A 25,768-nucleotide genomic window follows, 5' to 3' on the forward strand; every position below is an offset into this window, starting at 1 on the left:
CTATTACTATTTCTCTCTATTCGGTGACAGAAGAAGAGCGTCACAGATCGAACAATGAATCGGATATTTCACCAGATGTATAAAATGTGAAGGTTGGCGTTTCCACTCACTACCAAATATGGTGATGAGAGCAAGCCCAGTGCCTGGCAAGTGGGAGAAAATGGAGCGAGATTGATTTTTGCCGAAATTCTGCATATTTTCTCATCGATTAAACATTTTGTCAGAACAAAGTTTTCTGTTTCCCAAACTAGAATCTGTAACAAACATAGCGGACTTTACCCTTTGCCAATGTTTATTATTATTTTTTATTGTGTTATTTAGGAGCGCACGGTTGAATTTAGTTATTGCACACGCGCACTTCTCAGAGTAGGCGTTCCCTAACGAAAATATGCAAATAAATGTTAGAACGCGCCAATAGGATCTCAGTAGCTCCTGCTTGGCTCTGCCCACCTCCTTGCTTGTTCTGCCCACTATGATTATTTGACTACGTTGGAAACGACAGGCTCTGGTCTATCTTGGGTTAGTTATACATATCTTTAGTTTCGTTTGAACTGTTTCATGAATTCAAAATGGCGAAAAACTCATAATGGCGGACCTTTGTCGGTCCCTGAGCCAAATGTATTCCTTGTGAGGACTGAGGAGAGGGACTTATGTTGGCTACCGAATTTCATGACTTTTCAGGTGGGTAAGGGGCGTGACCTTTCAACGTTTGCATGTTCAATATCTTGTTATAGCGCCACCATCTGGTCAGTCACTGTTATTTTGTAAATGACCGCAAGACGCTTCATTCACCCAAGTTTCGTCAAAATCGGTCCAGTGCTGTCTGATATCGCGTGTGACGTACGGACGGACGTAGACAGATCCACAGTCCCCTCCCCAATGAGGGACATTATTATTAGAAGTCATATTATTCATTGTACAGACTGTATACTGAGCAAATGTGTCAGTCAATTATATCAGCGGCACTTGACTATAGACAGAATACATATTAAAGGATACGTCATTGCGCTTGACGCTCAAGTTATGTTACAGTATTTTTAACACTGCTTTGATACTTTTCGACCGAGAAGGACTATGGGAAAGCAAGTCTACAGTATCAAGCTAGCTCGTTCTGCAGCATGCAGCCACTCATGTCAATAAACTACAATCCCCAAAAGCCCTTGTATTGTTGACTTAAGCAAGGTTTTTGTCGACGTGGGAAAGGGTCTGCTCAGTGCTGACACAAACAGATAAATGTCCATGGATGTCGGTTGCAATAGAAATGAACATCTTGACATGCACATTGGATTCAATAAATATATGGTAATTGAAACTGCCTCTGGAAGCAATAAACATATGTGAATTGAAATATGTGGCTTAAACCTGAAGAGATATTGCTGAAAAATGCATTCAAGTTATGGGTGACGGAAAAAGGCAACGATTATTTCGTATTACAAAGGAGGCGAGGATATGGAGAAGGAGGAGGCGGTTTGACAGGTATGCGTTCTGTTCTTTGCTGTTCTGGTAAAACCCAGTGGTACCGCTATGACCGTCTAGCGAAGTGCTCACGCCATCAAACGAGAGCTCATATTTCCGTTATATTTTCTAATGTCCTCCAGATTATGACATGTATAGGGGAGGGAGGCAGACAGTTCTCTAGATGCGCGTGACAAATTGACAGCCTGAGCCTGAACTTCACATGTTAGCTTTGATTGCAACAGGTACACAATATAAAGTATGTGGACAACCCTTCAAATTAGTGGATTCGGCTATTTCAGGCACACCCATTGCTGACAGGTGTATAAAGTCGAACACACAGCCATGTATTCTCAATAGACAAACATTTGCAGTGGAATGGCCTTTGCTGAATAACTCAGTGACTTTCAATGTAGCACTGTCATAGGATGCCATCTTTCCAGCAAGTCAATGTGCCAAATTTCACCCCTGCTAAGAGCTGCCCCGGTCAACTTTAAGGGCTGTTCTTGTGAAGTGGAAACATCTAGGAGCTGCAACTGCTCAGCTGTGAAGTGTTACAGGCTACAGAATGGGACTGCTGACTCGCATCGCATGTAAAAATCAACTGTCCTTGATTGCAACATTCACTACTGAATTCCAAACTGCCTCTGGAAGCAACGTCAACACAATAACTGTTCGTTGGGTGCTTCATGAAATGGGTTTCCATGGAAGAGCAGCCGCACAGAAGCCTAAGATCACCATGCACAATGCCAAGTGTGGCTGGAGTGGTGTAAAGCTTGCCATCATTGGACTCTGAAGCAGTGGAAACATGTTCTCTGGAGTGATGAATCACACTTCACCATCTGGCAGTCCGGCGGACAAATCTGGGTTTGGCGGATGCCTGGAGAACCCTACCTGCCCGAATGCATCGTGCCAACTGTAAAGTTTGGTGGAGGAGGAATAATGGTCTGGGGCTGTTTTTCATGTTTTGGGCTAGGCCCCTTAGTTTCAGTGAATCGATCTTAATGCTACAGCATACAATGACATTCTAGACGATACTGTGTTTCCAACTTTGTGACAGTTTGGGGAAAGCCCTTTCCTGTTTCAGCATGACAATGCCCTCGTGCATAAAGCGAGGTCCATACAGAAATGGTTTGTCGAGATCGGTGTGAAAGAACTTGACTGACCTGCACAGAGCCCTGACCTCAACCCCATTGAACACCTTTGGGATGAATTGGAATGCTGACTGCGAGCCAGGCCTAATCACCCAACATCAGTGCCCGACCTCACTAAATGCTCTTGTGGCTGAATGGAATTAAGTCCCCGCAGCAATGTTCCAACATCTTGTTGAAAACCTTCCCAGAAGAGTGGAGGCTGTTATAGCAGCAAGGGGGGGGGTGGCGAACTCCATTATTAATGTCCATGATTTTGGAGAGCAGATGTCCATATACCTTTGGTCTTGTAGTGTATCTACAATGTAACAGTTTACAGTAGCTTACCTACGATGCAGATTGGTTATTTTGTTAACACTGACTGAGCTTCAACAAATGATTCATTACGCCAAATCTGTTGCAAAAGTTTCTTAAACGTAACGAAACAGGAAGGGACTTACCTGAATTTGTCCAATAGAAACTCTCCTTTTTGTTGCAATGGTTTGGACTGATGATTACCCCAATGTTGTTTGAACACACGCTATGACATGGTAGTGTGTCAAATATTGGGTTGCTGACATTTGCTTTAGTTTATGAGTGGAGCAATGGGCTATACTGATGTGCACGTCTGTATGAGAATGTACTGTATCTACTCAAGCATGAGTAGAGCCAGGTCAATGCTCATCCTTTCTATAGTGTCAGTCTGGTCTACTAATTCCCTGCATTTGAAGTGGAATGATCATATTCTACATTATAAAAAATAATGTTTGTTGATCTTTGAGTTCAATACTGCCCTATTTGATTACAAATTGATCCTCCTTCACCGTGCAAGTCAGGAGTCATTCATTGTATACATTACACCAAGAGTGAGTAGGGTACCTTGTTTGCTCAATTGCAGTCAATGAATGAATGTCAGCTGTCAGTTTCCCAATAATAGTAGGTTGTCTTGCACATGGTCACTCACAGGCTCCAATAAGCCAATTCTCAGCTGTTGATCACAGTTATCCACTTGACTGAAACAGCATAGCTAACTTTGACATTTTCTCTCATCTCTAATGCTAAAAATAGCAATGGTGGCCTTCTATTCTGTTGAAGCCAATGGTGTTCCAGTGGTTATAGCCTACTTATTGTCATGGTACATGTATTTGTCAATTCGATGGACACTGAGAACACAATTTTTGGGGCACAATAGATATATTCTCTGACTGGGCTAATAATGGATGGAGGTCCACCAATGGCTGCTCTCCTCCTGTTCAACGCCTTCTCGGAAGCCCCCTGCAACTTTAACTTTTTATCCTGAAGTATCCAGATTTAAATCTTAAATGGCCTCAGGGCAGAGGGCAGGCTATTATCCAGTGATGCCTGCTCCTAATTAGGCCCTTGCAGACTGCAGATGCACAAGTTCTGTCAGAGGGGCGGCAGTGTAGCCTAGTGGTGAGAGCGTTGGACTAGTAACCGGAAGGTTGCAAGTTCAAACCCCCGAGCTGACAAGGTACAAATCTGTCGTTCTGCCCCTGAACAGGCAGTTAACCCACTGTTCCTAGGCCGTCATTGAAAATAAGAATTTGTTCTTAACTGACTTGCCTAGTTAAATAAAGGTTAAAAAAAAAGTGTCTGCTAAACTTTTATGATGGATGATTTACAGTATGGGGCAAAACAAAGTCTGTAATCAGTTCACAACTGTAGTGTAGGCCACTGTAGTCTCATCCACCAGCCGGCTCTTGTTAGCAATTAGCCTGGGTTTGAGGTTAAGACCACTTTACAGCTGTGTCATGATCCCCAAGCACAGCAGCCATAGATGCTGCTGATGCAGTCTGGGATAGCAGTATAGCTCTGACCTTGTTAATAATTTATGAAGGCCATAATTTATGAACCAACACTGTTGGTTTGAGCCACCGACAGGCAGGACACTTGAATGTGATGATAAGCAGCACAATATCCATTGAGTTTTGACTGTTCCATGTTACATTATAATGTCATGCTGATCCAACCCAGGTGAATGGGCTGTTTTGTTTGCTAGATACTGTAAATCAATAGACATGAAATTACCTCATGATTTTGAAATGTCTTATAATGCCTGTTAAAATGTCTGACTGTTAATGGAAATGATTGCTACATATTTTTGGGACAGGTCTCCTGGTTGGAACTCTGGATACGATGCTGGACTCTACGTCTAAAGTTGCACCGTTTCGCATTCTACACCAGACACCGGACTCCCAGGTCTACTGGTCAATAGCGTGTGGTGAGAGTCTCTCTACACTTTGTGGTCCTTCTGTAGCTCAGTTGGTAGAGCATGGCGCTTGTAACGCCAGGGTAGTGGGTTCGATTCCCGGGACCACCCATACGTAGAATCTATGCACACATGACTGTAAGTCGCTTTGGATAAAAGCGTCTGCTAAATGGCATATATTATTTTATTATATTACTTTCTCAACTATACTCTTCAGTCAGAGTTGACAACACACATGAAGTGTTTTACCCACTTCATATGTATGTACTGTATTCTAGTCTAGGCTCATCCTATAGAACTACTGCTGTACACACCATTTTTGTTCATATACTGTCCATAATATCTATACACACCGTCATAAACATATTTATATTCCAGACTCTGACATTGCTCGTTCTATTATGTCTGTATCTCTTAATTCCTTTCTTTTTCCTTTTGGGATTTGCATGTTTTGTATGGCTAGGTATTACTGCACTGTTGGAGTTAGGAAGATAAGCATTTCGCTACACCCGCGATAATATCTGCAAAATATGTGTACGCGACCAATGAAATATATAGGCTTTAGTTTTGTAATAACAGGCTACAATCATGTAATAACCTTTAGGATTATATTTTAGTCTAGACACATTTCCCATTTTGTAACTAAATTGATGGCTTAGTCATGGATAGTGTCAACAGTTTCCTTTCATTTGTGACTGTTTTCCCTGTGGTTAGGTGGCACCAAGGAGGAGATCAGCCAACACTGGGAGTGGCTGGAGAAGAACATCATGAGAACCCTGTCTGTGTTTGACTCCAGCGATGACATCACCAGCTTTGTGCAGGGCAAGATCAGAGTAAGTAATCACGAAAGCTTATTAAACATGTGGTTAGACACAGACATCAACAATACTATTGTTGATCTCTGCCACTCTCACAGGAGATGGAGGCCTCCTCCAGACTTAATGATTTATTCATGTAGTGAAGCCTACTGATGATAAGTGGCAAGTGCTTACTCTTTGAAAATAGTTGGTGGTGATTGTTATTTCACTACTGCTTTATGATATGGAAACATTTGACTGTTTGTTGAAAGCTAAGCAAAGGATAGTAGGTTTAATAACAATATTATTTAACAAACCATATTATGCTAATCTATATGTCTTGATACATATTACAGAATGGAGATGGACTTGTTTAGACTGCTCAATTATATTAGCTATCTCAGTGGCCATTAGAGGGATGTTGACCTCTTCTTTCTATAAAGGGTCTGATTGCTGAGGAAGGAAAGGTGTCATGCGTGCAGGAGGATGACCCTGAGAAGTTCCGTGAGGCTCTGCTAAGGTTTGAGAAATGGTTTGACCTCCCTCAGAAGGAGAAGCTGGTCACCTACTACTCCTGCAGCTACTGGAGGGGTCGCGTGCCCTGCCAGGGCTGGCTCTACCTCAGCACCAACTTCCTGTCCTTCTACTCCTACCTGCTGGGCTCTGAGGGTGAGACCAAAGACCTGAGCAACCCCTCACTGTTGGCTAACTGTCACTAAATTGTCACTTATCCATTGTATTTGGATACAATATTATTATCATTCCATGTCATGACAGAATGGCAGTGAGTTACTCATTGAAAATAATCTGTTTCCTTTTCAGTGAAGCTGGTTATCTCCTGGAATGAGATCTGGAGGCTGGAGAAAACGTCCAATGTCATCCTGACGGAGAGCATCCATGTGTTGGCCAATGGGGAGGACCACTTCTTCTCCATGTTCCTTCATCTCAATGAGACGTTTCTGATCATGGAGCAGTTGGCTGACTACTCCATCAAACGCCTGTTTGATAAGGAGACTTTCCAGGAAGAGCCCTCCCTCTCAGACCCTCTGCAGATCACCAAGAGGTACTGTACTGTACTGATGTACTGTCCCTGCGCTCTTCCACATAACTCCTATTTGACAGTTACATCAGGGCACCATGGTGAACTGAGACAATAGTCATAATTCTGTTTAGTTCTTCCATGCTCTTCTCAGTCACTTTCCTCTCTTCCAGAGGCTTAGAAACGCATGCTAGGAACGAGCAGTTCCGGGCCTTCTTCAGGCTGCCTAAAGAGGAGAACCTGCTGGAGGTGTATGAGAGCTTCCTGTGGGTGCCCTTCAGCCACTTCAACACGCTGGGGAAGATCTGTCTTTCCGAGAGCTACCTGTGTTTCGCCAGCCAGGATGGCAGCCAGTGCCACGTCATCATCCCCATGAGAGAGGCAAGACGCTTCCATGAAACATAACTAATTACTGATCACAGTTGTTCTGTTGCTCAGTGGTTTGTCCAGTGTTGTTGAAACCAACTCCTATCCTTACAGGTGATTGGTGTGGAGAAGCCGGACCGTAGCAGCAGGGCTTTGAGTGTGTGTGTGCGGGGTAAGAGGGCTCTACGGTTCTCTGAGGTCCGAGACTTTGAGCGCCTCGCCAATGCAATCCGCAGGAGGTGTGGGATGACGGCCAGTCCTCAGCACTCTGCATCAACTGAGGTAACTTACTGTTTTGACCTTTGCCATCCACCTTCCAACTGTCTCTAATTCACCTCCTTATCTGCCAGGCTATAATTGCTGCTGTTGAAAACAAACAGAATTGTGTGTTCACTGTGCCTTGCAGGTCATCAGAGGGGAGTGCCAAAACCTCATCAATCACTTTGAGGACAACCCAGAGGAGGTGGCTTTGATGGTTGGACAGAAGGATAGCAGCAAGGCTGTCAGCACTGAGGCCCTCATGACCGTGTTCCATCCCCAGGACACCGAAAATCTGGACCCCAAAATGGTGGATATAAGTGGTCTTTTTCTCTAAAATATTAATTTTGCTCATAGTGTGAAGAAATATAAACATTTCACTAAAATAAAAAGCGCAACATGTAAAGTGTTGCTCCTGTATTTCATGAGCTGAAATAAAAGGTCCCCTACATTTTCCATACACACAAAAAACGTATTTCTCTCAAATGTGCACACATTTGTTTACATCCCTGTTAGTGAGCATTTCTCCTTTGACAAAATAATCCATCCACCTGACAGGTGTGGCATATCAAGAAGCTGATTAAACAGCATGATCATTACACAGATGTACCTTGTGCTGGGAACAATAAAAAGTCACTCTAAAGTGTACATTTGTGTCACACAACACAATGCCACAGATGTTTCGTGTTTTAAGGGAGCTTGCAATTGGCATGCTGATTGCAGGAATGTCCACCAGAGCTGTTGCCAGAAAATTGAATGTTAATTTCTCTACCATAAGCCGCCTCCAACGTCGTTTTAGAGAATTTGTCACTATCCAACTGGCCTCACGACCACAGACCACGTGTATGGCGTCGTGTGGGGGAGTGTTTTGCTGATGGCATAATTGTGAATAGATTGCCCCATCATGGCATTGGGGTTATGGTATGGGCAGGCATAAACTACGGACAATTAACACACTTGCATTTTATCAATGGCAATTTGTATGCACAGAGATACCGTGACGAGATCCTGAGGCCCATTGTCTTCACACAGCCATTGAAGAGATGTGTCGCGCTGCATGATGCAAATGGTGGTCACACCAGATAGTGACTGGTTTTCTGATCCACGCCTTCCTTTTTTTTAAGGCATCTGTCACCAACAGATGCATATCTGTATTCCCCATCATGTCAAATCCATAGATTAGGGCCTATTGAATGTATTTCAATTTACTGATTTCCTTATATAAACTAACTCAGTGAAATCTTTGAAAATGTTGCATCTTGCGTTTTTATATTTTTGTTCACGATAGTTTCTCTAGGAGAACAGTTTTTTTTCCAGTGTGAGAATGATAATAGGGTGGAGGTTTTTTTGAAAGGTGCTCGCCCTGTACTGTAGAGGTGTCCCAGCCTTGACGGCTCATTTCTTATTCTCCTGTTTCATCTCTGTGCCTGACAGCTGAAGGAGAAGATGAAGGAGCAGTCATGGAACATCCACTTCTCAGAATATGGCCGTGGCACCAGTATGTTCTGTACCAAGAAGACACGAGACCTGATTGTGCGTGGCATCCCTGAGGCCTTAAGGGGAGAGCTCTGGATGCTTTTCTCAGGTTCTGTTTGATATGGCTCATTAACTGTTAAATGGCATGTATGTTTCCTTTACTGGCATGTTAAATTGTGGTGTCTCTTTTCAATGCCGTAGATGGCTGTAGGACGCTGGATGTGTTTAGTTAAATATGGACTGGGGTGTTTTGCTTTTGTACTATAGGTGCAGTCAACGACATGGCCACTAACCCGGGGTACTACACTGAGCTGGTGGATCAGTCTCTGGGGACCAGCACCCTGGCCACTGACGAGATAGAGAGAGACCTGCACCGCTCCCTACCAGAGCACCCTGCCTTCCAGAGCGACACAGGCATCTCTGCCCTGCGCAGAGTCCTCACCGCTTACGCCTACAGGAACCCCAAAATCGGCTATTGCCAGGTACCAAGCTAGAAACCCCTATAACACATTTTTTATTTTAAAAAGCTAATGGGCACCTTGATATTGCTCGTGCTTTTTCTCTTGTGAAGGCCATGAACATCCTGACGTCAGTCCTTTTGCTCTATGCAAAAGAGGAGGAGGCTTTCTGGCTGCTGGTGGCCGTCTGTGAGAGGATGCTGCCTGACTACTTTAACCGCAGGATCATCGGTGAGTGACGCAGCTGAACAACAATATCATTTTCAGTTGTAGCATGACATTAGATATTTGTACTGTATGTGTGTTTGATACTGAATTATACTTTCCCCCTTAACTGCTAAAAATCCTGTTTACAAACTTGTGTTTCCTCAGGTGCACTGGTGGACCAGGCGGTGTTTGAGGAACTGATCCGAATGCACCTCACCCAGCTGACGGAGCACATGACAGACCTGACCTTCTTCTCCTCTGTGTCCCTGTCCTGGTTCCTCACCCTGTTTATCAGCGTCCTGCCAATAGAGAGCGCGGTCAACGTGGTCGACTGCTTCTTCTACGACGGCATCAAAGCCATCCTGCAGCTGGGCCTGGCTGTGCTCGACTACAACATGGAGGGCCTGATCAGCTCCCATGACGACGCTGAGGCGGTCACCATCCTCAACAAGTGAGTGTCAACACAGAGAGGGCGGAGTCTGAAGGTCAACTGAATTGGTTATTTCAAAGTACCGTATTAGGTTATGGTTGGGTTGTGAAGTAACATAAATTCCAAAACAAGGAGGTAATTCTATAGGAATGTCCATTTAATTCATGTTACTTAACTGCTGCTCTGTTTGCCCTGGCAGGTTTTTTGATAATGTGACCAATAAGGACAGTCCTCTTCCACAAACAGTGCAGCAAAACTCTGTAGGGAACAATGACAAAGCATCATCCATCTCCAAGGTGGATGTCAGTGATCTCATCAAAGAAGCCTATGAGGTACTGTAACAGTTAGAGTTGCTAGGACTCACTCCATGTCTCAATGTCAGGCTTGTAATTGATTAGACTTTTTAAATTTGCTGACAGAAATATGGAGACATGAAATCAGAGGAAGTAGAGAGCATGCGGAAAAGAAACAAACTATATGTTATCCAAACGTTAGAGGATACAACCAAGCAAAATGTGGTGAGTTGCTCATCCACAAACTTCCATAGCATCTTTTTGGCATTGTTTACTACAATTTGATGTAGGATTATTTGAGATGTACTTTTTCCCCAGCTGCGGGTAGTGTCACAAGAAGTAAAGTTCAGTGCTTCCCAGCTTGATGAACTTTATGTATTGTTCAAGGTGGGTGCAATATCTCAATCACTCTTTTCAAATAGTAATAATATACTACTGCATACCTACATGCATTAATATTCCTTCTCATAGACACAGAGTTGACATGAAAAATGTAAATATGTTGAAAATAGACAAAGTTAACCGCTGGAGATTGAAATATTCAATGTGTTTCCAGAGGCAACATTTCCTCAGCTGCTATTGGACAATGAACAGCCCAGTGCTGCTGCACCACGACCCCAGCCTGGCCTATCTGGATCAATACCAGCTGGGCTTCCATCAGTTCAGCCTGCTCTTCTCCCTCCTGGAGCCCTGGTCCCTCTGCAGCGGCAAGGACACCCTCTTCCTCTGGGCCTTCCGCCTGCTGGATGAGAACCAGGATGGCCTCGTCAACTTCAAAGAGTTCTGCAGTGCCTTGGGTAAGGTTACACCAGCCCGCTGATGCATAGCTACAAGTCTATGAACGCTGTTCCTACCCTCTGCTTCTAACATTATCTGAGGGAACTGTATGTCACATCTAATCCAGCGTCAACCTCATGAAACCTTTCATGCTAATTTACCCCTTCCCTATTTTGTTCTTACTACAGATATTTTGTACAGCGGCACTTTCACCAACAAACTGACATTCCTGTTCAAGCTTCATCAGCCACCAGGTAAGTAAGATCACCTATAACTTCATCAGCACCTTCTCTATTAACCACTTGTCATTCTGTCTGATACTTTTGTTCTGTATTCCTTCTTAAGTGCCTTCACAAAGTATTCATACCCTGTTACTTATTCCACATTTTATCGGTACAGCCTGAATTCAAAATGTATTCCGTATATGTTTTTTCTCACCCATCGACATACAACTCATAATGACGGTGAAAACATGTTTTGAGAACTTTTTTGCGCATTTATTGAAAATAAATGACAAACTCATTTTCATAATTATTCACACCCCTGAGTCAATAGAAGCACCTTTTGCAGCGATTACAGCTGTTAGTCTTTCTGGGTAAGTCTCTAAGTGCTTTCCACACCTGGATTCTGCAACAATTGTCCATTTATTATTTTGAAAATGTCAAGCTCTGTCAAATTGGTTGTTGATCATTGCTAGACAATTTTCAGGTCTTGTCATAGATTTTCAAGTAGATTAAAAAAAAAATTACTCAGGAACATTCAATGTCTTCTTGGTAAGCAACTGCAGTGTAGATTTGGCCTTGTGTTTTAGATTATTGTTCTGCTGAAAGGTAAATTCATCTCCCAGTGTCTGGTGGAAAACAGACTGAACCAGCTTTTCCTCTAGGATTTTGCCTGTGCGTAGCTCCATTCCATTCCTTTTTTATCCTGATAAACTCCCCAGTCCTTAACAATTACAAGCATTCCCATAACATGATGCAGCCACCACTATGCTTGAAAATATGGTACTCAGTAAAGTATTGTATTGCCCCAAACAACACTATTCAGAACAAAAAGTTAATTGCTATTCCACATTTTTTGCAGTTTTACTTTAATCCCTAATTGCAAACAGAATGCATGTTTTGAAATATTTATATTCTGTACAGTCTTCCTCCTTTTCACTCTGTCAATTAGGGTAGTATTCTGGAGTAACTACAATGTTGTTGATCCATCCTCAGTTTTCTCCTATTACAGCCATTAAACTGTTTTAAAGTCACCATTGGCCTCATGGTGAAATCCCTGAGCGGTTTCCTTCCTCTCTGGCAACCGAGCTAGGAAGAAGGACGCCTGTATATTTGTAGGTAGCCTGGTGGTCTAGCGGTTAAGAGTGTTTCGGAAAGTAATTAAAAAATGGTTACTGGTTCGAAACCCAGAGCCAGCAAGGTGGAAAAATCTGTCGTTCCGCCCTTGAGCAAGGCAGTTAACCCCCAACAACAACTGCTCCCCGGGGGCCGATGATGTCGAGAGATGCAGAATCAGAGAGATGCAACCCCCTGCATCTCTGATTAATTCTCACCCGTCTACCAATAGGTGCCCTTCTTTGCAACGCATTGGAAAACCTCCCTGGTTTTTGTGGTTGAAATTCACTGCTCGACAGAGGGACCTTACACATTTTTTTGTGTGGTGTACAGAGATGAAGTAAACATTCAAATCATGTTAAACACTTGTTTCACACAGAGCACATTTTTACTCCTGAACTTATTTAGGCTTGCAGCATCAAAGGGGTTGAATACTTACTCAAGACATTTCAGCTTTTCATTTTTTTATTAATTTGTAAACATTTCTAAAAACATAATTCCACTGACATTATGGGGTAGGCCAGTGACCAAAAATCTAAATTTAATCCATTTTAAATTCAGACTGTAACACAATACATTTTGGAAAATGTCAAGGGGTGTGAATATTTCTGAAAGCACTGTATAATAAGAAACAAATCCCAATGCAATTTTCTTGCAGACTGTGCCTTTCTAATTTCAACTGTACTGTATGTTTTGTGCCACTCTTCTACTCACCAACTAATCTCTTTGTTAACTGTTCCTTACATCTGTCCCTACAGTAATGTTACATGCTCTCACAGACAATGTCTTCTTCCAGCTTTCACAGGGAGTCCTTTCCACTCAAAGGCCCAAAGACTGCCTCACTTTATTCCAATGACTGACGACATATCCCACTTGAGTCGATTGACTGGTCAGCTTGCTTTGCTCTTTTCTTTCTATGCTATAACCATTTCACTCTAGTCCTCTCTGTGCTTTTCTCTTTGGTAGATGCTCATCTGTCTGTCTTTTAACAATGTCTTAAATGTGGGTCTTTTGTTGTGTACAATTTGTTTTACTACCATCTAGGGATGTTAACTAAATTGGTTAGCTGCCGAAAATACATTTGACCGGTGATGCTTATCGGTCTACAGGTTTATTTGCATAATTTAGTGGAATTACATGACGGCTAACACCAATTTATCTTACGGCCAAGATCCTTTTTAATGCGAAATTCGGATAGCCAAGCTTGCTTCGCACTCATGTTGGTGCTAACAAGCAGGTGAGCTAGTGCTTGGTTTCAATAGCCAATCCAGTAGGGGCTGGAAACTATAGTGACCATTTCCCAACTTTGGTCCTGACCTGTTCACACTCTATGCTCACATTGCCCACTTTGCTTCCTTCATTGAAAATGAATGGTCTTCTGTTGTTTCATAGCTCCCCAATGTGCTATATGGATCACTAGCATCGATATGCAACTTTCCATGGTAGTCAGGAACAAGTACACAGTCAGTTAGGAAAGCAAAGGCTAGATCTTTCAAACAGAAATTTGCATCCTGTGGCACTTATTCCAAAAGTTAATGGAGAATAAGAGTACCGCTGCCCACTGCACTGAGACTAGGAAACACTGTCACCACTGATAAATCCACGATAATCGACCATTTCAATAGGCATTTCTCTACGGCTGGCCATGCATTCCACCTGGCTACCCCAACCAACAGCTTTGCACCCCCCGCAGCAACTGGGCCAAGCCCTCCCCTCATTCTCCTTCACCCAATTCCAGACAGCTGATGTTCTGAAAGAGCTGCAAAATCTGGATCCCTACAAATCAGCTAGGCTAGACAATCTGGACCCTCTCTTCCTAAAATGATCCGCCGCCATTTTTGCAACCCCTATTACTCGTCTGTTCAACCTCTTTCGTATCGTCTGAGATTCCTAAGGATTGGAGAGCGGCCGCAGTCATCCCCCTCTTCAAAGGGAGAGACACTCTAGACCCAAACTGTTACAGACCTACAGTTGAAGTCGGAAGTTTACATACACCTTAGCCAAATACATTTAAACTCAGTTTTTCAGAATTCCTGACATTTAATCCTAGTACAAATTCCCTGTTTTAGGTCAGTTAGGATCACCACTTTATTTTAAGAATGTAAAATGTCAGAATAATAGTAGAGATTTATTTCAGCTTTTATTTCTTTCATCACATTCCCAGTGGGTCAGAAGTTTACATACACTCAATTAGTATTTGGTAGCATTGCCTTTAAATTTTTGGGTCAAACATTTCAGGCAGCCTTCCACAAGCTTCCCACAATAAGTTGGTGAATTTTGGCCCATTCCTGCTGACTGATATGGTGTAACTGAGTCAGGTTTGTAGGCCTCCTTGCTTGCTCACGCTTTTTCAGTACTGCCCACGAATTTTCAATAGGATTGAAGTCAGAGCTTTGTGATGTCCACTCCAATACCTTGACTTTGTTGTCCTTAAGTCATTTTGCCACAACTTTGGAAGTATGCTTGGGGTCATTGTCCATTTCGAAGACACATTTGCGACCAAGCTTTAACTTCCTGACTGATGTCTTGATGTTGCTTCAATATATCCACATAACTTTCCTTCTCATGATGCCATTTATTTTGTGAAGTGCAGCAGTCCTTCCAGCAGCAAAGCACCCCCACAACATGATGCTGCCACCCCCGTGCTTCACGGTTGGGAAGGTGTTGTTCGCCTTGCAAGCTTCCCTCTTTTTCCTCCAAACATAACGATGTTCATTATGGCCAAGCAGTTCTATTTTTCTTTCATCAGACCAGAGGACATTTCTCCAAAAAGTACGATATTTGCAGTTGCAAATCGTAGTCTGGCTTTTTTATGGAGGTTTTGGAGCAGTGGCTTCTTCCTTGCTGAGCAGCCATTCAAGTTATGTCGATATAGGACTCTGTGGATATGTGGATTTACTGTGGATATAGATACTTTAGTACATGTTTCCTCCAGCATCTTCACAAGGTCCTTTGCTGTTGTTCTGGGATTGATTTGCACTTTTCGCACCAAAGTACTTTCTTCTCTATGAGACAAAACGGGTCTCCTTCATGGGCAGTATGAGGGATACGTGGTCTCACGTTCTTTATACTTGCGTACTATTGTTTATACAGATGAACGTGGTACCTTCAGGCGTTTGGAAAATGCTCTCAAGGATGAAGTCTTTGCTAGATAAAGCTCCACCTTATCTCAGCTCACTGGTCACCATAGCAACACTCACCCGTAGCATGCATATTTCACTGGTCATCCCCAAAGCCTTCCAGTTCTCTGCGGCCAATGACTGGAACAAATTGCAAAAATCAGTTGGAGACTTATATCTCCCTCAATAACTTTAAGCATCAGGTGTCAGAGCAGCCTGACAATCGCTGCAGCTGTACACAGCCCTTCTGTAAATAACCCATCCAACCAACTACCTACCTCATTGCCATATTTTTAGTTTTTCTGCTCTTTTGCACATCAGTATTTCTACTTGCACATCCTCATCTGCACTATCCATCACTCCAGTGTAAATTGCTCAATTGTAATTACTTTGCCATTTTTGGCCTATTTATTGCCTTGCCTCCTTATAACATTTTGCACACACTGTATACAGATTTTTCTATTGTTATTTATTGACTGTAAATTTGTTTATCCCATGTGTAACTCTGTTGTTTTCTTCAAAATGCTTTGCTTTATCTTGGCCAGGTCACAGTTGTAAATGAGAACTTGTTCTCAACTGGCCTACCTAGTTAAATAAAGGTGAAATAACATTTTTAAAACTACATCCCATAGGGCGGTGCACAATTGGCCCAGCGTCGTCCGGGTTTAGTGGATGGTTTGGCCGGGGGGGCTTTACACGGCTCATTGGGAACACTTGGGGTGGGTTGGGCGCCACAGTTGAAAGGTGTTTCCTCCGACACATTGTTGCGGGTGTTAAGGAGTGTGGTTTGGCGGGTCATGTTTCAGAGGACACATGATTTGACCTTTTCCTCTCCTGAGCCCGTTGGGGAGTTGCAGCGATGAGACAAGATCGTAATTGGATATGACGAAATTGGGCATAAATAGGGGTGTTAAAAAAAAGCCACAATTAAAAAGCTACAATTTTTATTTCTCAATCTCAACTCCTAATTAAAGCGTGCCTCCTATTCGCCATTCGAGTGCATAGGCTATAGTCAACGGTAGGCAGGCTAGCAACGTGTCACCCTGAACTTTACAATGTGAGCTTGGGGCATTATAATTGTTTGAAACATTAAAGTTTTACTTTAATAAAAATAATGAGGAATGTCTTACCTTGCTTCACAGCAGCCTTATCCAAAATCCAACCATAGAAATGTGGAGGCAATTCTTTAAGAAATACTTCCTAATGCCATTAACCAGCATTTGTTCTATTAGTATTCATATTTTGTTGTCCAGAAGCCAAAGTCACAATCCTAGTCATATTAGCAACCCATCGTAGTTATTAGATTCCCCCATTTCTACGTTTAACTGAGATTTCCATCTCTGTGACATATGGATTAAGTGCGCTGTTTAGAACAGTGTTTTGTCGCTAATTGCGTTTTGCATGTTTTATTAGCTTATTCATTACACCAGTTGCACGTTTAATAATAGCCTATATCCTTTTGACTGTAAGACATAGGCTTGCTATTGCTGCATGTTTTCATTAAGCTCTTAATGAAAAATGACCATTCCTTGTATGTATGCATATTATTTTCTGTTGGTCACGTTTCGAAAACACTTTACCGTTTGTTGACTGGTTAATGAGGTTGGTTAGTCGGCAGCAAAACGTACCAAAGGTTTACAGTTGAAGTCGGAAGTTTACATAAACAAGTTTTAATGACTCCAATCTAAGTGTTTTTCTTTTTTTCTTTTTTTTAAAAATTTCATGGTATCCAATTGTTAGTAGCTACTATCTTGTCTCATCGCTACAACTCCCGTATGGGCTCGGGAGAGACTACGGTTGAAAGTCATTTGTCCTCCGATACAGAACCCAACCAGGCCGCATTGCTTCTAAACACAGCGCGCATCCAACCCGGAAGCCAGCCGCACCAATGTGTCGGAGGAAACACCGTGCACCTGGCGACCTGGTTAGCATGCACTGCGCCCGGCCCGCCACAGGAGTCGATAATGCGCGATGAGACAAGGATATCCCTACCAGCCAAACCTGGACGACGCTAAGCCAATTGTGCGTTGCCCCACAGACCTCCTGGTCACGGCCGGCTGCGCGATCCCAGAGTCTCTGGTGGCACAGCTAGCACTACGATGCAGTGCCCTAGACCACTGCGCCACCCGGCAGGCCCCCAAGTTAAACCATTTAAAGGCAATGCTACCAAATACTAATTGAGTGCATGTAAACTTCTGACCCTGAAAGAAATTGAAGCTGAAATAAATCTCTATTATTGTTCTGACATTTCACATTCTTAAAATAAAGTGGTGATCCTAACTGACCTAAGACAGGGAATTTTTACTAGGATGAAATGTCAGGAATTGTGAAAAACTGAGTTTAAATGTATTCGGCTAAGGTGTCTGTAAACTTCCGACTTCAACTGTATATATGGTATTTTGCTCACTGGTTATGGTTTAGAATGGCAAAATGTACAGTTACTGTATGACTTCCTTTGATGTGAATGTATTCCATTCTTACTATGTAGTGTCTGACCTTCCAGAAGATGGCGTGATCAGAAAAAGCCCTGAAAGAGGTATTTTAATTGGCATGTCTCTTTCTATTTTACCAAGCTTCACAATGTTGCTCATTTGAACAGATTGTCAGAAAACACATTGCGCTTTCTGTTCACTCCCACAGGCAGAGGGAAAGTTGATCTGCAGGCCTACCTGAAACAATGGCAAGATGAGATACTAAAGAAAGAGGAGAGCATTAAGGATTTACCCAGAATAAACCAGGTGAATACACCACTATCTAGGTTAACATGAAGTCAATCTGGTGACTATGATATAGTTATCTTTTGAACAGGTCAACTTTGAACAATTGAATACACATGCCATTCCTTTATGCAAAAGTCTTCATTTAATCAATCTCTTTAATTTTTTGTTTGTCAGGCTCAGTTTATCCAGTTTTCCAAAACACTCTACAACCTGTTCCATAGTGACCCAGAGGAAGAGTCTCTGTACCGTGCTGTGGCTCGAGTCACCAGTCTTCTGCTGAGAATGGAAGAAGTAGGGCGCAGGCTCCAGGAGCCCACCAGTCCCCAGAAGTCCAGCACTAGCCCCATCCTGGCTGCCCTAGAGGGGGCTCTACCTGACTGGGAGGCTTCCAGCACTCCTGAGAGCAGCTCTGACACCCCTAGCACTCCCATCACTCAGGAGGCAGGCTCCATCCCACAGGAGGTTGAGTGGTCATTCGCTTTTGAGCAGATCCTGGCATCCCTGCTCAACGAGCCTGTCCTTGTGCGCTTCTTTGAGAGGCCTGTAGACATTCAAGCCCGGCTGGACCATGCCAAGTGTGCTCAGTTGAAAGCCAAGACAAACAAGTGAAGGATCCACTGTGGGTTTAACCCTCTTATCAAAGCCATTAAGTCTCTGTTCACTATCCTCTCTATTTTCTACTGTTATTTATCCACCTGGTCAGGTAACAGGAAAGGATCCTAAGCCAACCCTGTTCACTGTAACCAAACGTAGAAATATACTTGTATAAATTCCAGTTGTATCTTGTAGATTCATAGTTTGTCCTGTCATCTGCACACCAGCGAACCTGCTCAAGCATCTTGCCTCTAAGTGCCAGAGTGGTTTTTCTCATGCAGCCATAAATCTCTCAGCTAATTTTCAGAAACACCAGCCTTTCAAATTGGGGTGAGAGTGATCAGCTGACCTGTGTGGAATATATAGGGAGCACCCTCCAGGGTAGTCACTTGAAGCCAACAATGGAAGTCAATCATTGCTTGATACCGGTGCATGTAGATGGGATGAATAATTGTATATGAGACCCTAACTTTGCTCATCCATAATTATGCAATGAATGGAACCTAGAATGGAGAGATGAAAGAGGCACCACTGTTATTGTATCTCTAGGTTTACTTTGTAATGAAGGGATGTGGCCAATTTATTTCTGGTCATTTTATGGAAGGGGGGGCTTTTGAAAACAATGGGACCACTACTTACTAAAGGCCCAAGAGAGTGCTGAATAGTTGGAATTCTACATTTCAGTTTTTTTTATGACATCTTACTTTTTTGCCTTCAAATATCCATTTGTTTTGCTGAAATATCATGAATGAGGGAACAAGAGCATGCTGTCATTGCCAAGTCAAATCACTTTCAGGACACAAACTAAAAACTAATTGTATAGTTGTTGTTGAGGCAACCACAAATGAGGACATTGTGCAATATTTAGTTTCTAACTAATGTCTGAGTCTTTAAAGGAAATTAAGTTCATGTATATATAATTTGATATACAGAAGAATATACATAACTGTCTTATGATTTATATTATCTTGTTTGATATTGTCAATTTAATTGAGTTGCAAAGGGATTACTAAATATTTGTCAGAGTAAATGTTATATTTATAATGTTTTGTAACAGGAAATTATTATGTTTGATTATATTTGTGAGACTGCAGAAAACATTTTCACGTGCGTAACTGGTAGTGTATATCCTGTTACACAATCCTTTATAAATTGTTAGACTTTTTTGAAATGCTGTTAAGCATGAAAGGATGCATGGGCATGGATAAATTATGACAATAACTAATTATTCCAAATGCAACACAGTTGGCTCTGAATGTGTTACTTTATTTCTAGGTTTGATGTGGTGGACTGTAAAATGCAGGATTTTAGTCAGATATTGATTGGGAAAAAACCTGCTTCAATTTCTATTTTACATGAGCAGATAAACATATTTATTTTCAAAATGAGTCAGGTAAAGGACAGCTGAGCAACTTTTACATGGTTTGTATTTTCTGTATTTGAGCGTTTTTCCTCAGTGCCATCTGTGTGTAAAATCAAACCTTGCAGTTATATTATAGTCCTCTAAAATGATATTCCTTGTTATAATAGATGCTAAAGTTAATATAAATATTTGTCACTTTAAAGCATTACTTGACAGCACAATATCATAAAATATGGTCGATATGTAGCTACTTTGCAGTTAAAAAATATCAATCTAGTAATGAGCATGTTCATGGGAGAGCAAGTGTTACTGTTTAAAATGAGCAGTTTACTCTACATTGCTTTAGTAGTGACTCTTGAGTGGGAAGTTAAATTCACCTGTGAACAAGTCAACTAAATGAAAGTCTTAAATATTTGCAGGGAAATTGCCATTTGAAATGTCACAGTTCTCATGATAGATTGTTGTAGACTACACTCTCATTTAGAAATAAAGAGACATTGTCTATGGGCTTTATCAGTTATGCAGTAGACATCTGTAGTCAGATTTTTATCTACTTAATGCAATACATAGGATAATGGTGTACTTATTACCAGTGAATCTATATGTGACCTTTTATTTCACCTTTAAGCTGTTTACGCTTTAAGATGACTCGTAGCACAAATGTATTTAGGCCGACTTAAGATAACTTGTAAATGTAATGGCATTGTTTCCAATTAATGGTCTTAATTACAGTACTCTCATTTAAACACATTTATATGGTGACTGTCTACAGTCTGTGTACTGCCTGTTTTTGTGGGGGGGGGGTTCTGGAGGAAGATTTATCTGTTGAAATGTTGTCGTTTATGATCTGCCTGTGCCTACCACAAGTGACACTATGTGAATGTCAAACGTCTTGAAATGAAATAAAGTTATAATAAAAAAATCTCAGTTTGTCTGTCTTAGACATCAAATATGTTTCTTTGAATGAATGAGTTGTTTTGCAAATAGGCCAAGTGAATGAACAGAACAACCAGGATGGATTTGAACCCTGGAGTTCCATAGGATTTTGTTCCAACTAGGCACTACACTTGACCAACTGAGCTAATTGATCAGTTCAATAAATTCAACAACTGGTCTCCCAGGTTAGTTAAATAAAAAACATAAAATGCCTACCCCTGTAGTAGGCTATGCTTACATATAGCATGAGGTGTCAAACTCATTCCATGAAGGGCCTCCTGTCTGCAGGTTTAAGTTTTTTTAATAAGGGAGGAGTGAAAACCTGCAGACACTAGGGCCTCTGTGGAATGAGTCTGACACCCTTGTCCTAACATGTATCCCTATCGAGCAGAGTTTCCCAAACTCGGTCTTGGTGCCCCCCTTGGGTGCACATTTTCTGAGAAAGCTGTAGCTTGGGGATGTCCCTCTGGGGTTACTCGCCACCCCTGTTGTTGATTTAACCTGATTGGAAAATGTTTGGTCAGAAATCAGTGATATAGGTGAACTGGTTGAACTGGGTTTTACAGATGGTTCCAAGGATCCTGATAGTGGACACACGGGAGCAGGAGATTATGTTCCTGAACTTGATGTGCAGAAATACTGTAGAAGACTTAACAGATGGCCTGTCTGCATACTCATTTGAACTGTTGGCAATGGAAATTGCTCTTCAGTGGGTGGTGGAAGCTTAACCTATTAGAATTGTATTATGCTCAGATTCTTTGTCTGTACTGTGTAGTTTATCCTCTGGTAACTAATAGTAGTGATCTACTATTGGAGGCATCAGGTCTATTATGGAGAATTGCAAGACTGGGTGTGGCAGTGCATTTCTGCTGTAGATATGTATAATCAAATAGGATATAATCTGTTTTAGCAGTTGCCATTGAGGGCTTCCCCCATTTTAAAGTAGTCAACTGGGTGGGGATTCCTATTGGTTGGGAGCAACAACCAATGATCAGAGAGCAGTGTTGTCTTCTTCAAATTGGGATCTATGGTTTGTAAATGGCTTTATCGCCATCTAGTGTCCACAATATATAAATGACAAGATTTGGTTCAGGACTCAAAACAGGGATATGGTTCCAGTTGTTATTCCACCATTCATTTTTCCCATAGGGGATTTTAGAAACACTTAAAATAAGGGCTGTGTTTCGTGTAGGCTGACATTTTGTTAACCATGTAAATCTCTCTTGGACAAGGTGACTAATATTTGGCTCTATTTACTCTCAGATTTGAAAATGCTAATTAGCATCAACGTAGACATCATGCAAAACTACAAATCCCTACAAGCTCCTCCACGTCATCTCTAGCTGACACTTTTGCTAAACAGGTATTGTGTCAATTTAAAACTTGCACAGACAGTTCACAGAATTGTCCATTTAAAGAAATGTAGCCTATTTATTCATTATTACATTTAGCTAACATTAGATAGTTAATCCAGAGATTCTTATCTTTGCCTCGATTCGTCAGTCTTGTCCAGATAATTGTATTTGCAGTTTTTTGTGATTGCCACATTAGCAGCTAATTAGCATGTATTTAACTTTGGGGGTAAATGCAGGCAAATCTATTGATAAATAAATCATTATTTTAAGTGTTTCTAAAATCTCCTTTGTTTGACCTCTAGGTTTTATAGTTATTATGACTGTGGTACTCTATATAAGCCTTACACTTTTCAAACACAAAAGAAGAAAGGACTACTATGAAGATATCGTCAAATGTCCTGCCCATGCAATCGCAGATGCCATAATTGCAAGGATACAAAGATTAGACCTCTTTCCATCTCTATGACTTCCGTTGGGTCCCAGCCCATTCAGGTGTGGGAGGGAATTAAATTGTAGACCAAGTAGCCAAAAGGGCTTTAAAGGCCCAAATGCAGCTGTTTTATAGCAATGTCAAGTAATTTCTGGGTAACAATTAAGTACCTTACTGTAATAGTTTTCCAATAAAATGGTCTAAAAGAAACAAAAGAAACAAAAGCAAGAATTATGCTAGGACTGTCTGGGAGTGGTCTGAGTAGGGAAACTAGCTTTAATTGCCAGTGAGGTTTGGAACTTCCTTTGTTATTGGTCTATTAACTTATTTACCTCCTGGTGATGTCACCAAGCAAGCTGAAACTCCACCTATGTGAAGCGTAAATTGTTTTCAATCACTTTTACAGCATTCGTTTCATCAGCTGTTGTACAATATGACACACAAAAACAAGAAAAACAACATTTTGACTGCACTGGGCCTTTAAATGAGGTATAGACCTCATTTATATGTTTTGCTTCATTGGGTAGCCTGCATCTACACAGGCAGCCCAATTCAGATTTTTCCCCCACTAATTTGTGTTTTGACCGATCACGTCAGATCTTTATCAGTGCTAAAAAATATCAGAATTGGACTGCCTGTTTAAAACTTCTTAAGGCTAGGGGGCACTATTTTCACATCAGGATGAAAAGTGTTCCCAAAGTAAACTGCCTGCTACTCAGGCCCAGAAGCTAGGATATGCATATAATTGGTAAAGTTTCTAAAACGGTTAAAATTATGTCTGTGAGTATAACAGAACTTATTTGGCAGGCAAAACCCCGAGGACAAACCATCCAGGAATGTTTTTTGAGGTCACTCTCTTTTCAATGGGATTTCTATGGGAATCTAGATTTCTAAGGCACTTGCTTGCAGTTCCTATCGTTTCCACTGGATGTCAACAGTCTTTAGAAATTGGTTGATGTTTTTCCTTTGAGAAATGAAGAAGTAGGGCTGTTCAGAACAAGGGTAGAGTGAAGTGTACTGTTGTGGTTGGGGCGCGTGACCTGAAAGCTCGCTCCAGTTTGATTTTTATCCCTCTTAAATTTGATTGATTATTTACGTTTAAAAATACCTAAAGTTGGAATAGGAAAGTTGTTGGAAATGTCTGGATCAAGTTTACATGTAACTTATTAGATACTTTGTAGTCATGTTGCGCAAGTTGGAACCGGTGTATTTTCAGAATCAAACGCGCCAAATAAATGGACATTTTGGGGATATAATGACAGAATGAATCGTACAAAAGGACCATTTGTGATGTTTAATGGACATATTGGTGTGCCAACAGAAGAAGATCTTCAAAGGTAATTTTATGTTATTTCTGACTTTTGTGTCGTGCCTGGCGTGTTGAATTATGATTTTCATGTGTATGTTTGATGGGGTGCTGTCCTCAGATAATAGCATTGTTTGCTTTCGCCATAAATCCTTTTTGAAATCTGACACTGTGGCTGGATTAACAAGAAGTTCATCTTTAAACCGGTGTATAACACTTGTATGATTTAGGAATTATTATTATGAGTATTTCTGTTTTTGAATTTGGAGTGCTGCTATTTCACTGGGTGTTGTTGGATTAGCGCGCGAAGGGATCACTAAGAAGTTGCGCCTGGAACAGTGGGCAAGTTCGTTATGCATGGCCCGGTACCCCCGTTATGCAGAGTTTGCACATTTTAGACCATTCCATTGGTCCTTAAGTGAAATCTCCACCAACCCGGGACACAAAAAGAACTGGCCCATTGTATACTGAACAAAAATATATACGCAACAATTTCAATGTTTTTAATGACTTACCATTCAAATAAGGAAATCAGTCAATTGAGAGATTCATTAGGCCCTAATTTATGGATTTTACATGACTGGTCAGGGGCACAGCCATTGGTGGGCCTGGGAGGGCATAGGCCCATGTCACTAGGGGGCCAGGCCCAGCAAATCAGAATGAGTTTTTCCCCACACAAGGGCTTTATTACTGACAGAAATACTACTCAGTTTCATCAGCTGTCCTGGTGGCTGGTCTCAGACGATCCCCCGGTTGTACGTACTGCCAAATTCTCTAAAACAACATTGGAGACGGTTTATAATAAAGAAATAAACATAAAATTCTCTGGCGACAGCTCTGGGGGACATTCCTGCAGTCAGTCTTTGGAATGACTGCATGCTCCTGTGGCATTTTGTTGTGTGACAAAACTGCACATTTTAGAGTGTCCTTTGATTGTCAATGATTATATTGTAATGATCATGCTGTTTAATCATCTTCTTGATATGCCACACCTGCCAGGTGGATGGATTATTTTGGCAAAGGAGAAATGCTTACTAACAGGGATGTAAACAAATTTGTGCAAAACATTTCAGAGAAATACACCTTTTCTGTGTTTGGAAATTTCTGGGATCTTTTATTCCAGCTCATGAAACATGGGAGTTTCTATTTTTGTTCAGTGTACATTGAACTTGTGGTCCAGTGGAGGCTGCTGATGGGAGGACGGCTCATAATAATGTCTGGAACGGAGCTAATGGAATGGTATGAAACACATGGAAACCATGTGTTGGATGTATTTGATACCATTCCGCTCCAGCCATTACCACGAGCCCGTTCTCCCCAATTAAGGTGCCACCAACCTCCTGTGATCTGGTTGGCAAGCATGTAAACGGTTTGTGTCTGGAGTGCATGGTTAATGAAATGGTAAAGCATGTGATGTTGTATTGTAAGTACGTGGAAGAAAGACAAAGATTGATAAGGATAATTGAGGTTGGACGGGGGGGGGGGGTGGAAGGGATTTGGGTGATGGGGGAGGGTTTGTTAGAAGTTAGTAGGGCTCTTTATTATTTTTCTTAGTAGTACAGGAATATGTATTTTATTTTAATGTATGTTTTATTTTATTCTAAAGGCTGTGACCTGTGATTGACCACACACTCCAGTACAGTAGGTGGCGGCATGCACCTCTAACGTTTGTTTTCAGGCCGCCATAGTAGA

The 25,768-nt window shown here is 41.7% G+C and overlaps 1 protein-coding gene across 3 annotated transcripts; it reads left to right on the top strand.

Annotated features, from left to right (window-relative positions):
- Window positions 1-509: 509 nt before the first annotated feature.
- Window positions 510-20,934, top strand: LOC124008751 (TBC1 domain family member 8B-like). Of its 3 annotated transcripts, none has more exons than XM_046320290.1 (21): window positions 510-676; window positions 4,714-4,827; window positions 5,530-5,648; window positions 6,056-6,281; window positions 6,435-6,675; window positions 6,825-7,032; window positions 7,132-7,299; window positions 7,424-7,585; window positions 8,710-8,860; window positions 9,019-9,233; window positions 9,323-9,440; window positions 9,582-9,867; window positions 10,046-10,178; window positions 10,266-10,364; window positions 10,458-10,526; window positions 10,696-10,936; window positions 11,105-11,170; window positions 13,050-13,142; window positions 17,861-17,908; window positions 18,013-18,110; window positions 18,267-20,933. In XM_046320290.1, the coding sequence occupies exons 1-21, from the start codon at window positions 559-561 to the stop codon at window positions 18,699-18,701; spliced, it is 3,408 nt and encodes a 1,135-aa protein (XP_046176246.1). In that variant the 5' UTR covers window positions 510-558; the 3' UTR covers window positions 18,702-20,933. The 3 variants fall into 3 exon arrangements, with proteins under 3 accessions (XP_046176246.1, XP_046176238.1, XP_046176253.1); XM_046320282.1 differs by lacking the exon at window positions 510-676 and adding an exon at window positions 1,201-1,476 and having other exon boundaries at window positions 4,717-4,827; window positions 18,267-20,934; XM_046320297.1 differs by lacking the exons at window positions 510-676; window positions 13,050-13,142 and adding an exon at window positions 1,201-1,476 and having other exon boundaries at window positions 4,717-4,827.
- The last annotated feature ends 4,834 nt before the right edge of the window (window positions 20,935-25,768 follow it).

The sequence above is a fragment of the Oncorhynchus gorbuscha genome, linkage group LG02, assembly GCF_021184085.1.
Source record: "Oncorhynchus gorbuscha isolate QuinsamMale2020 ecotype Even-year linkage group LG02, OgorEven_v1.0, whole genome shotgun sequence".
NCBI lineage: Eukaryota > Metazoa > Chordata > Actinopteri > Salmoniformes > Salmonidae > Oncorhynchus > Oncorhynchus gorbuscha.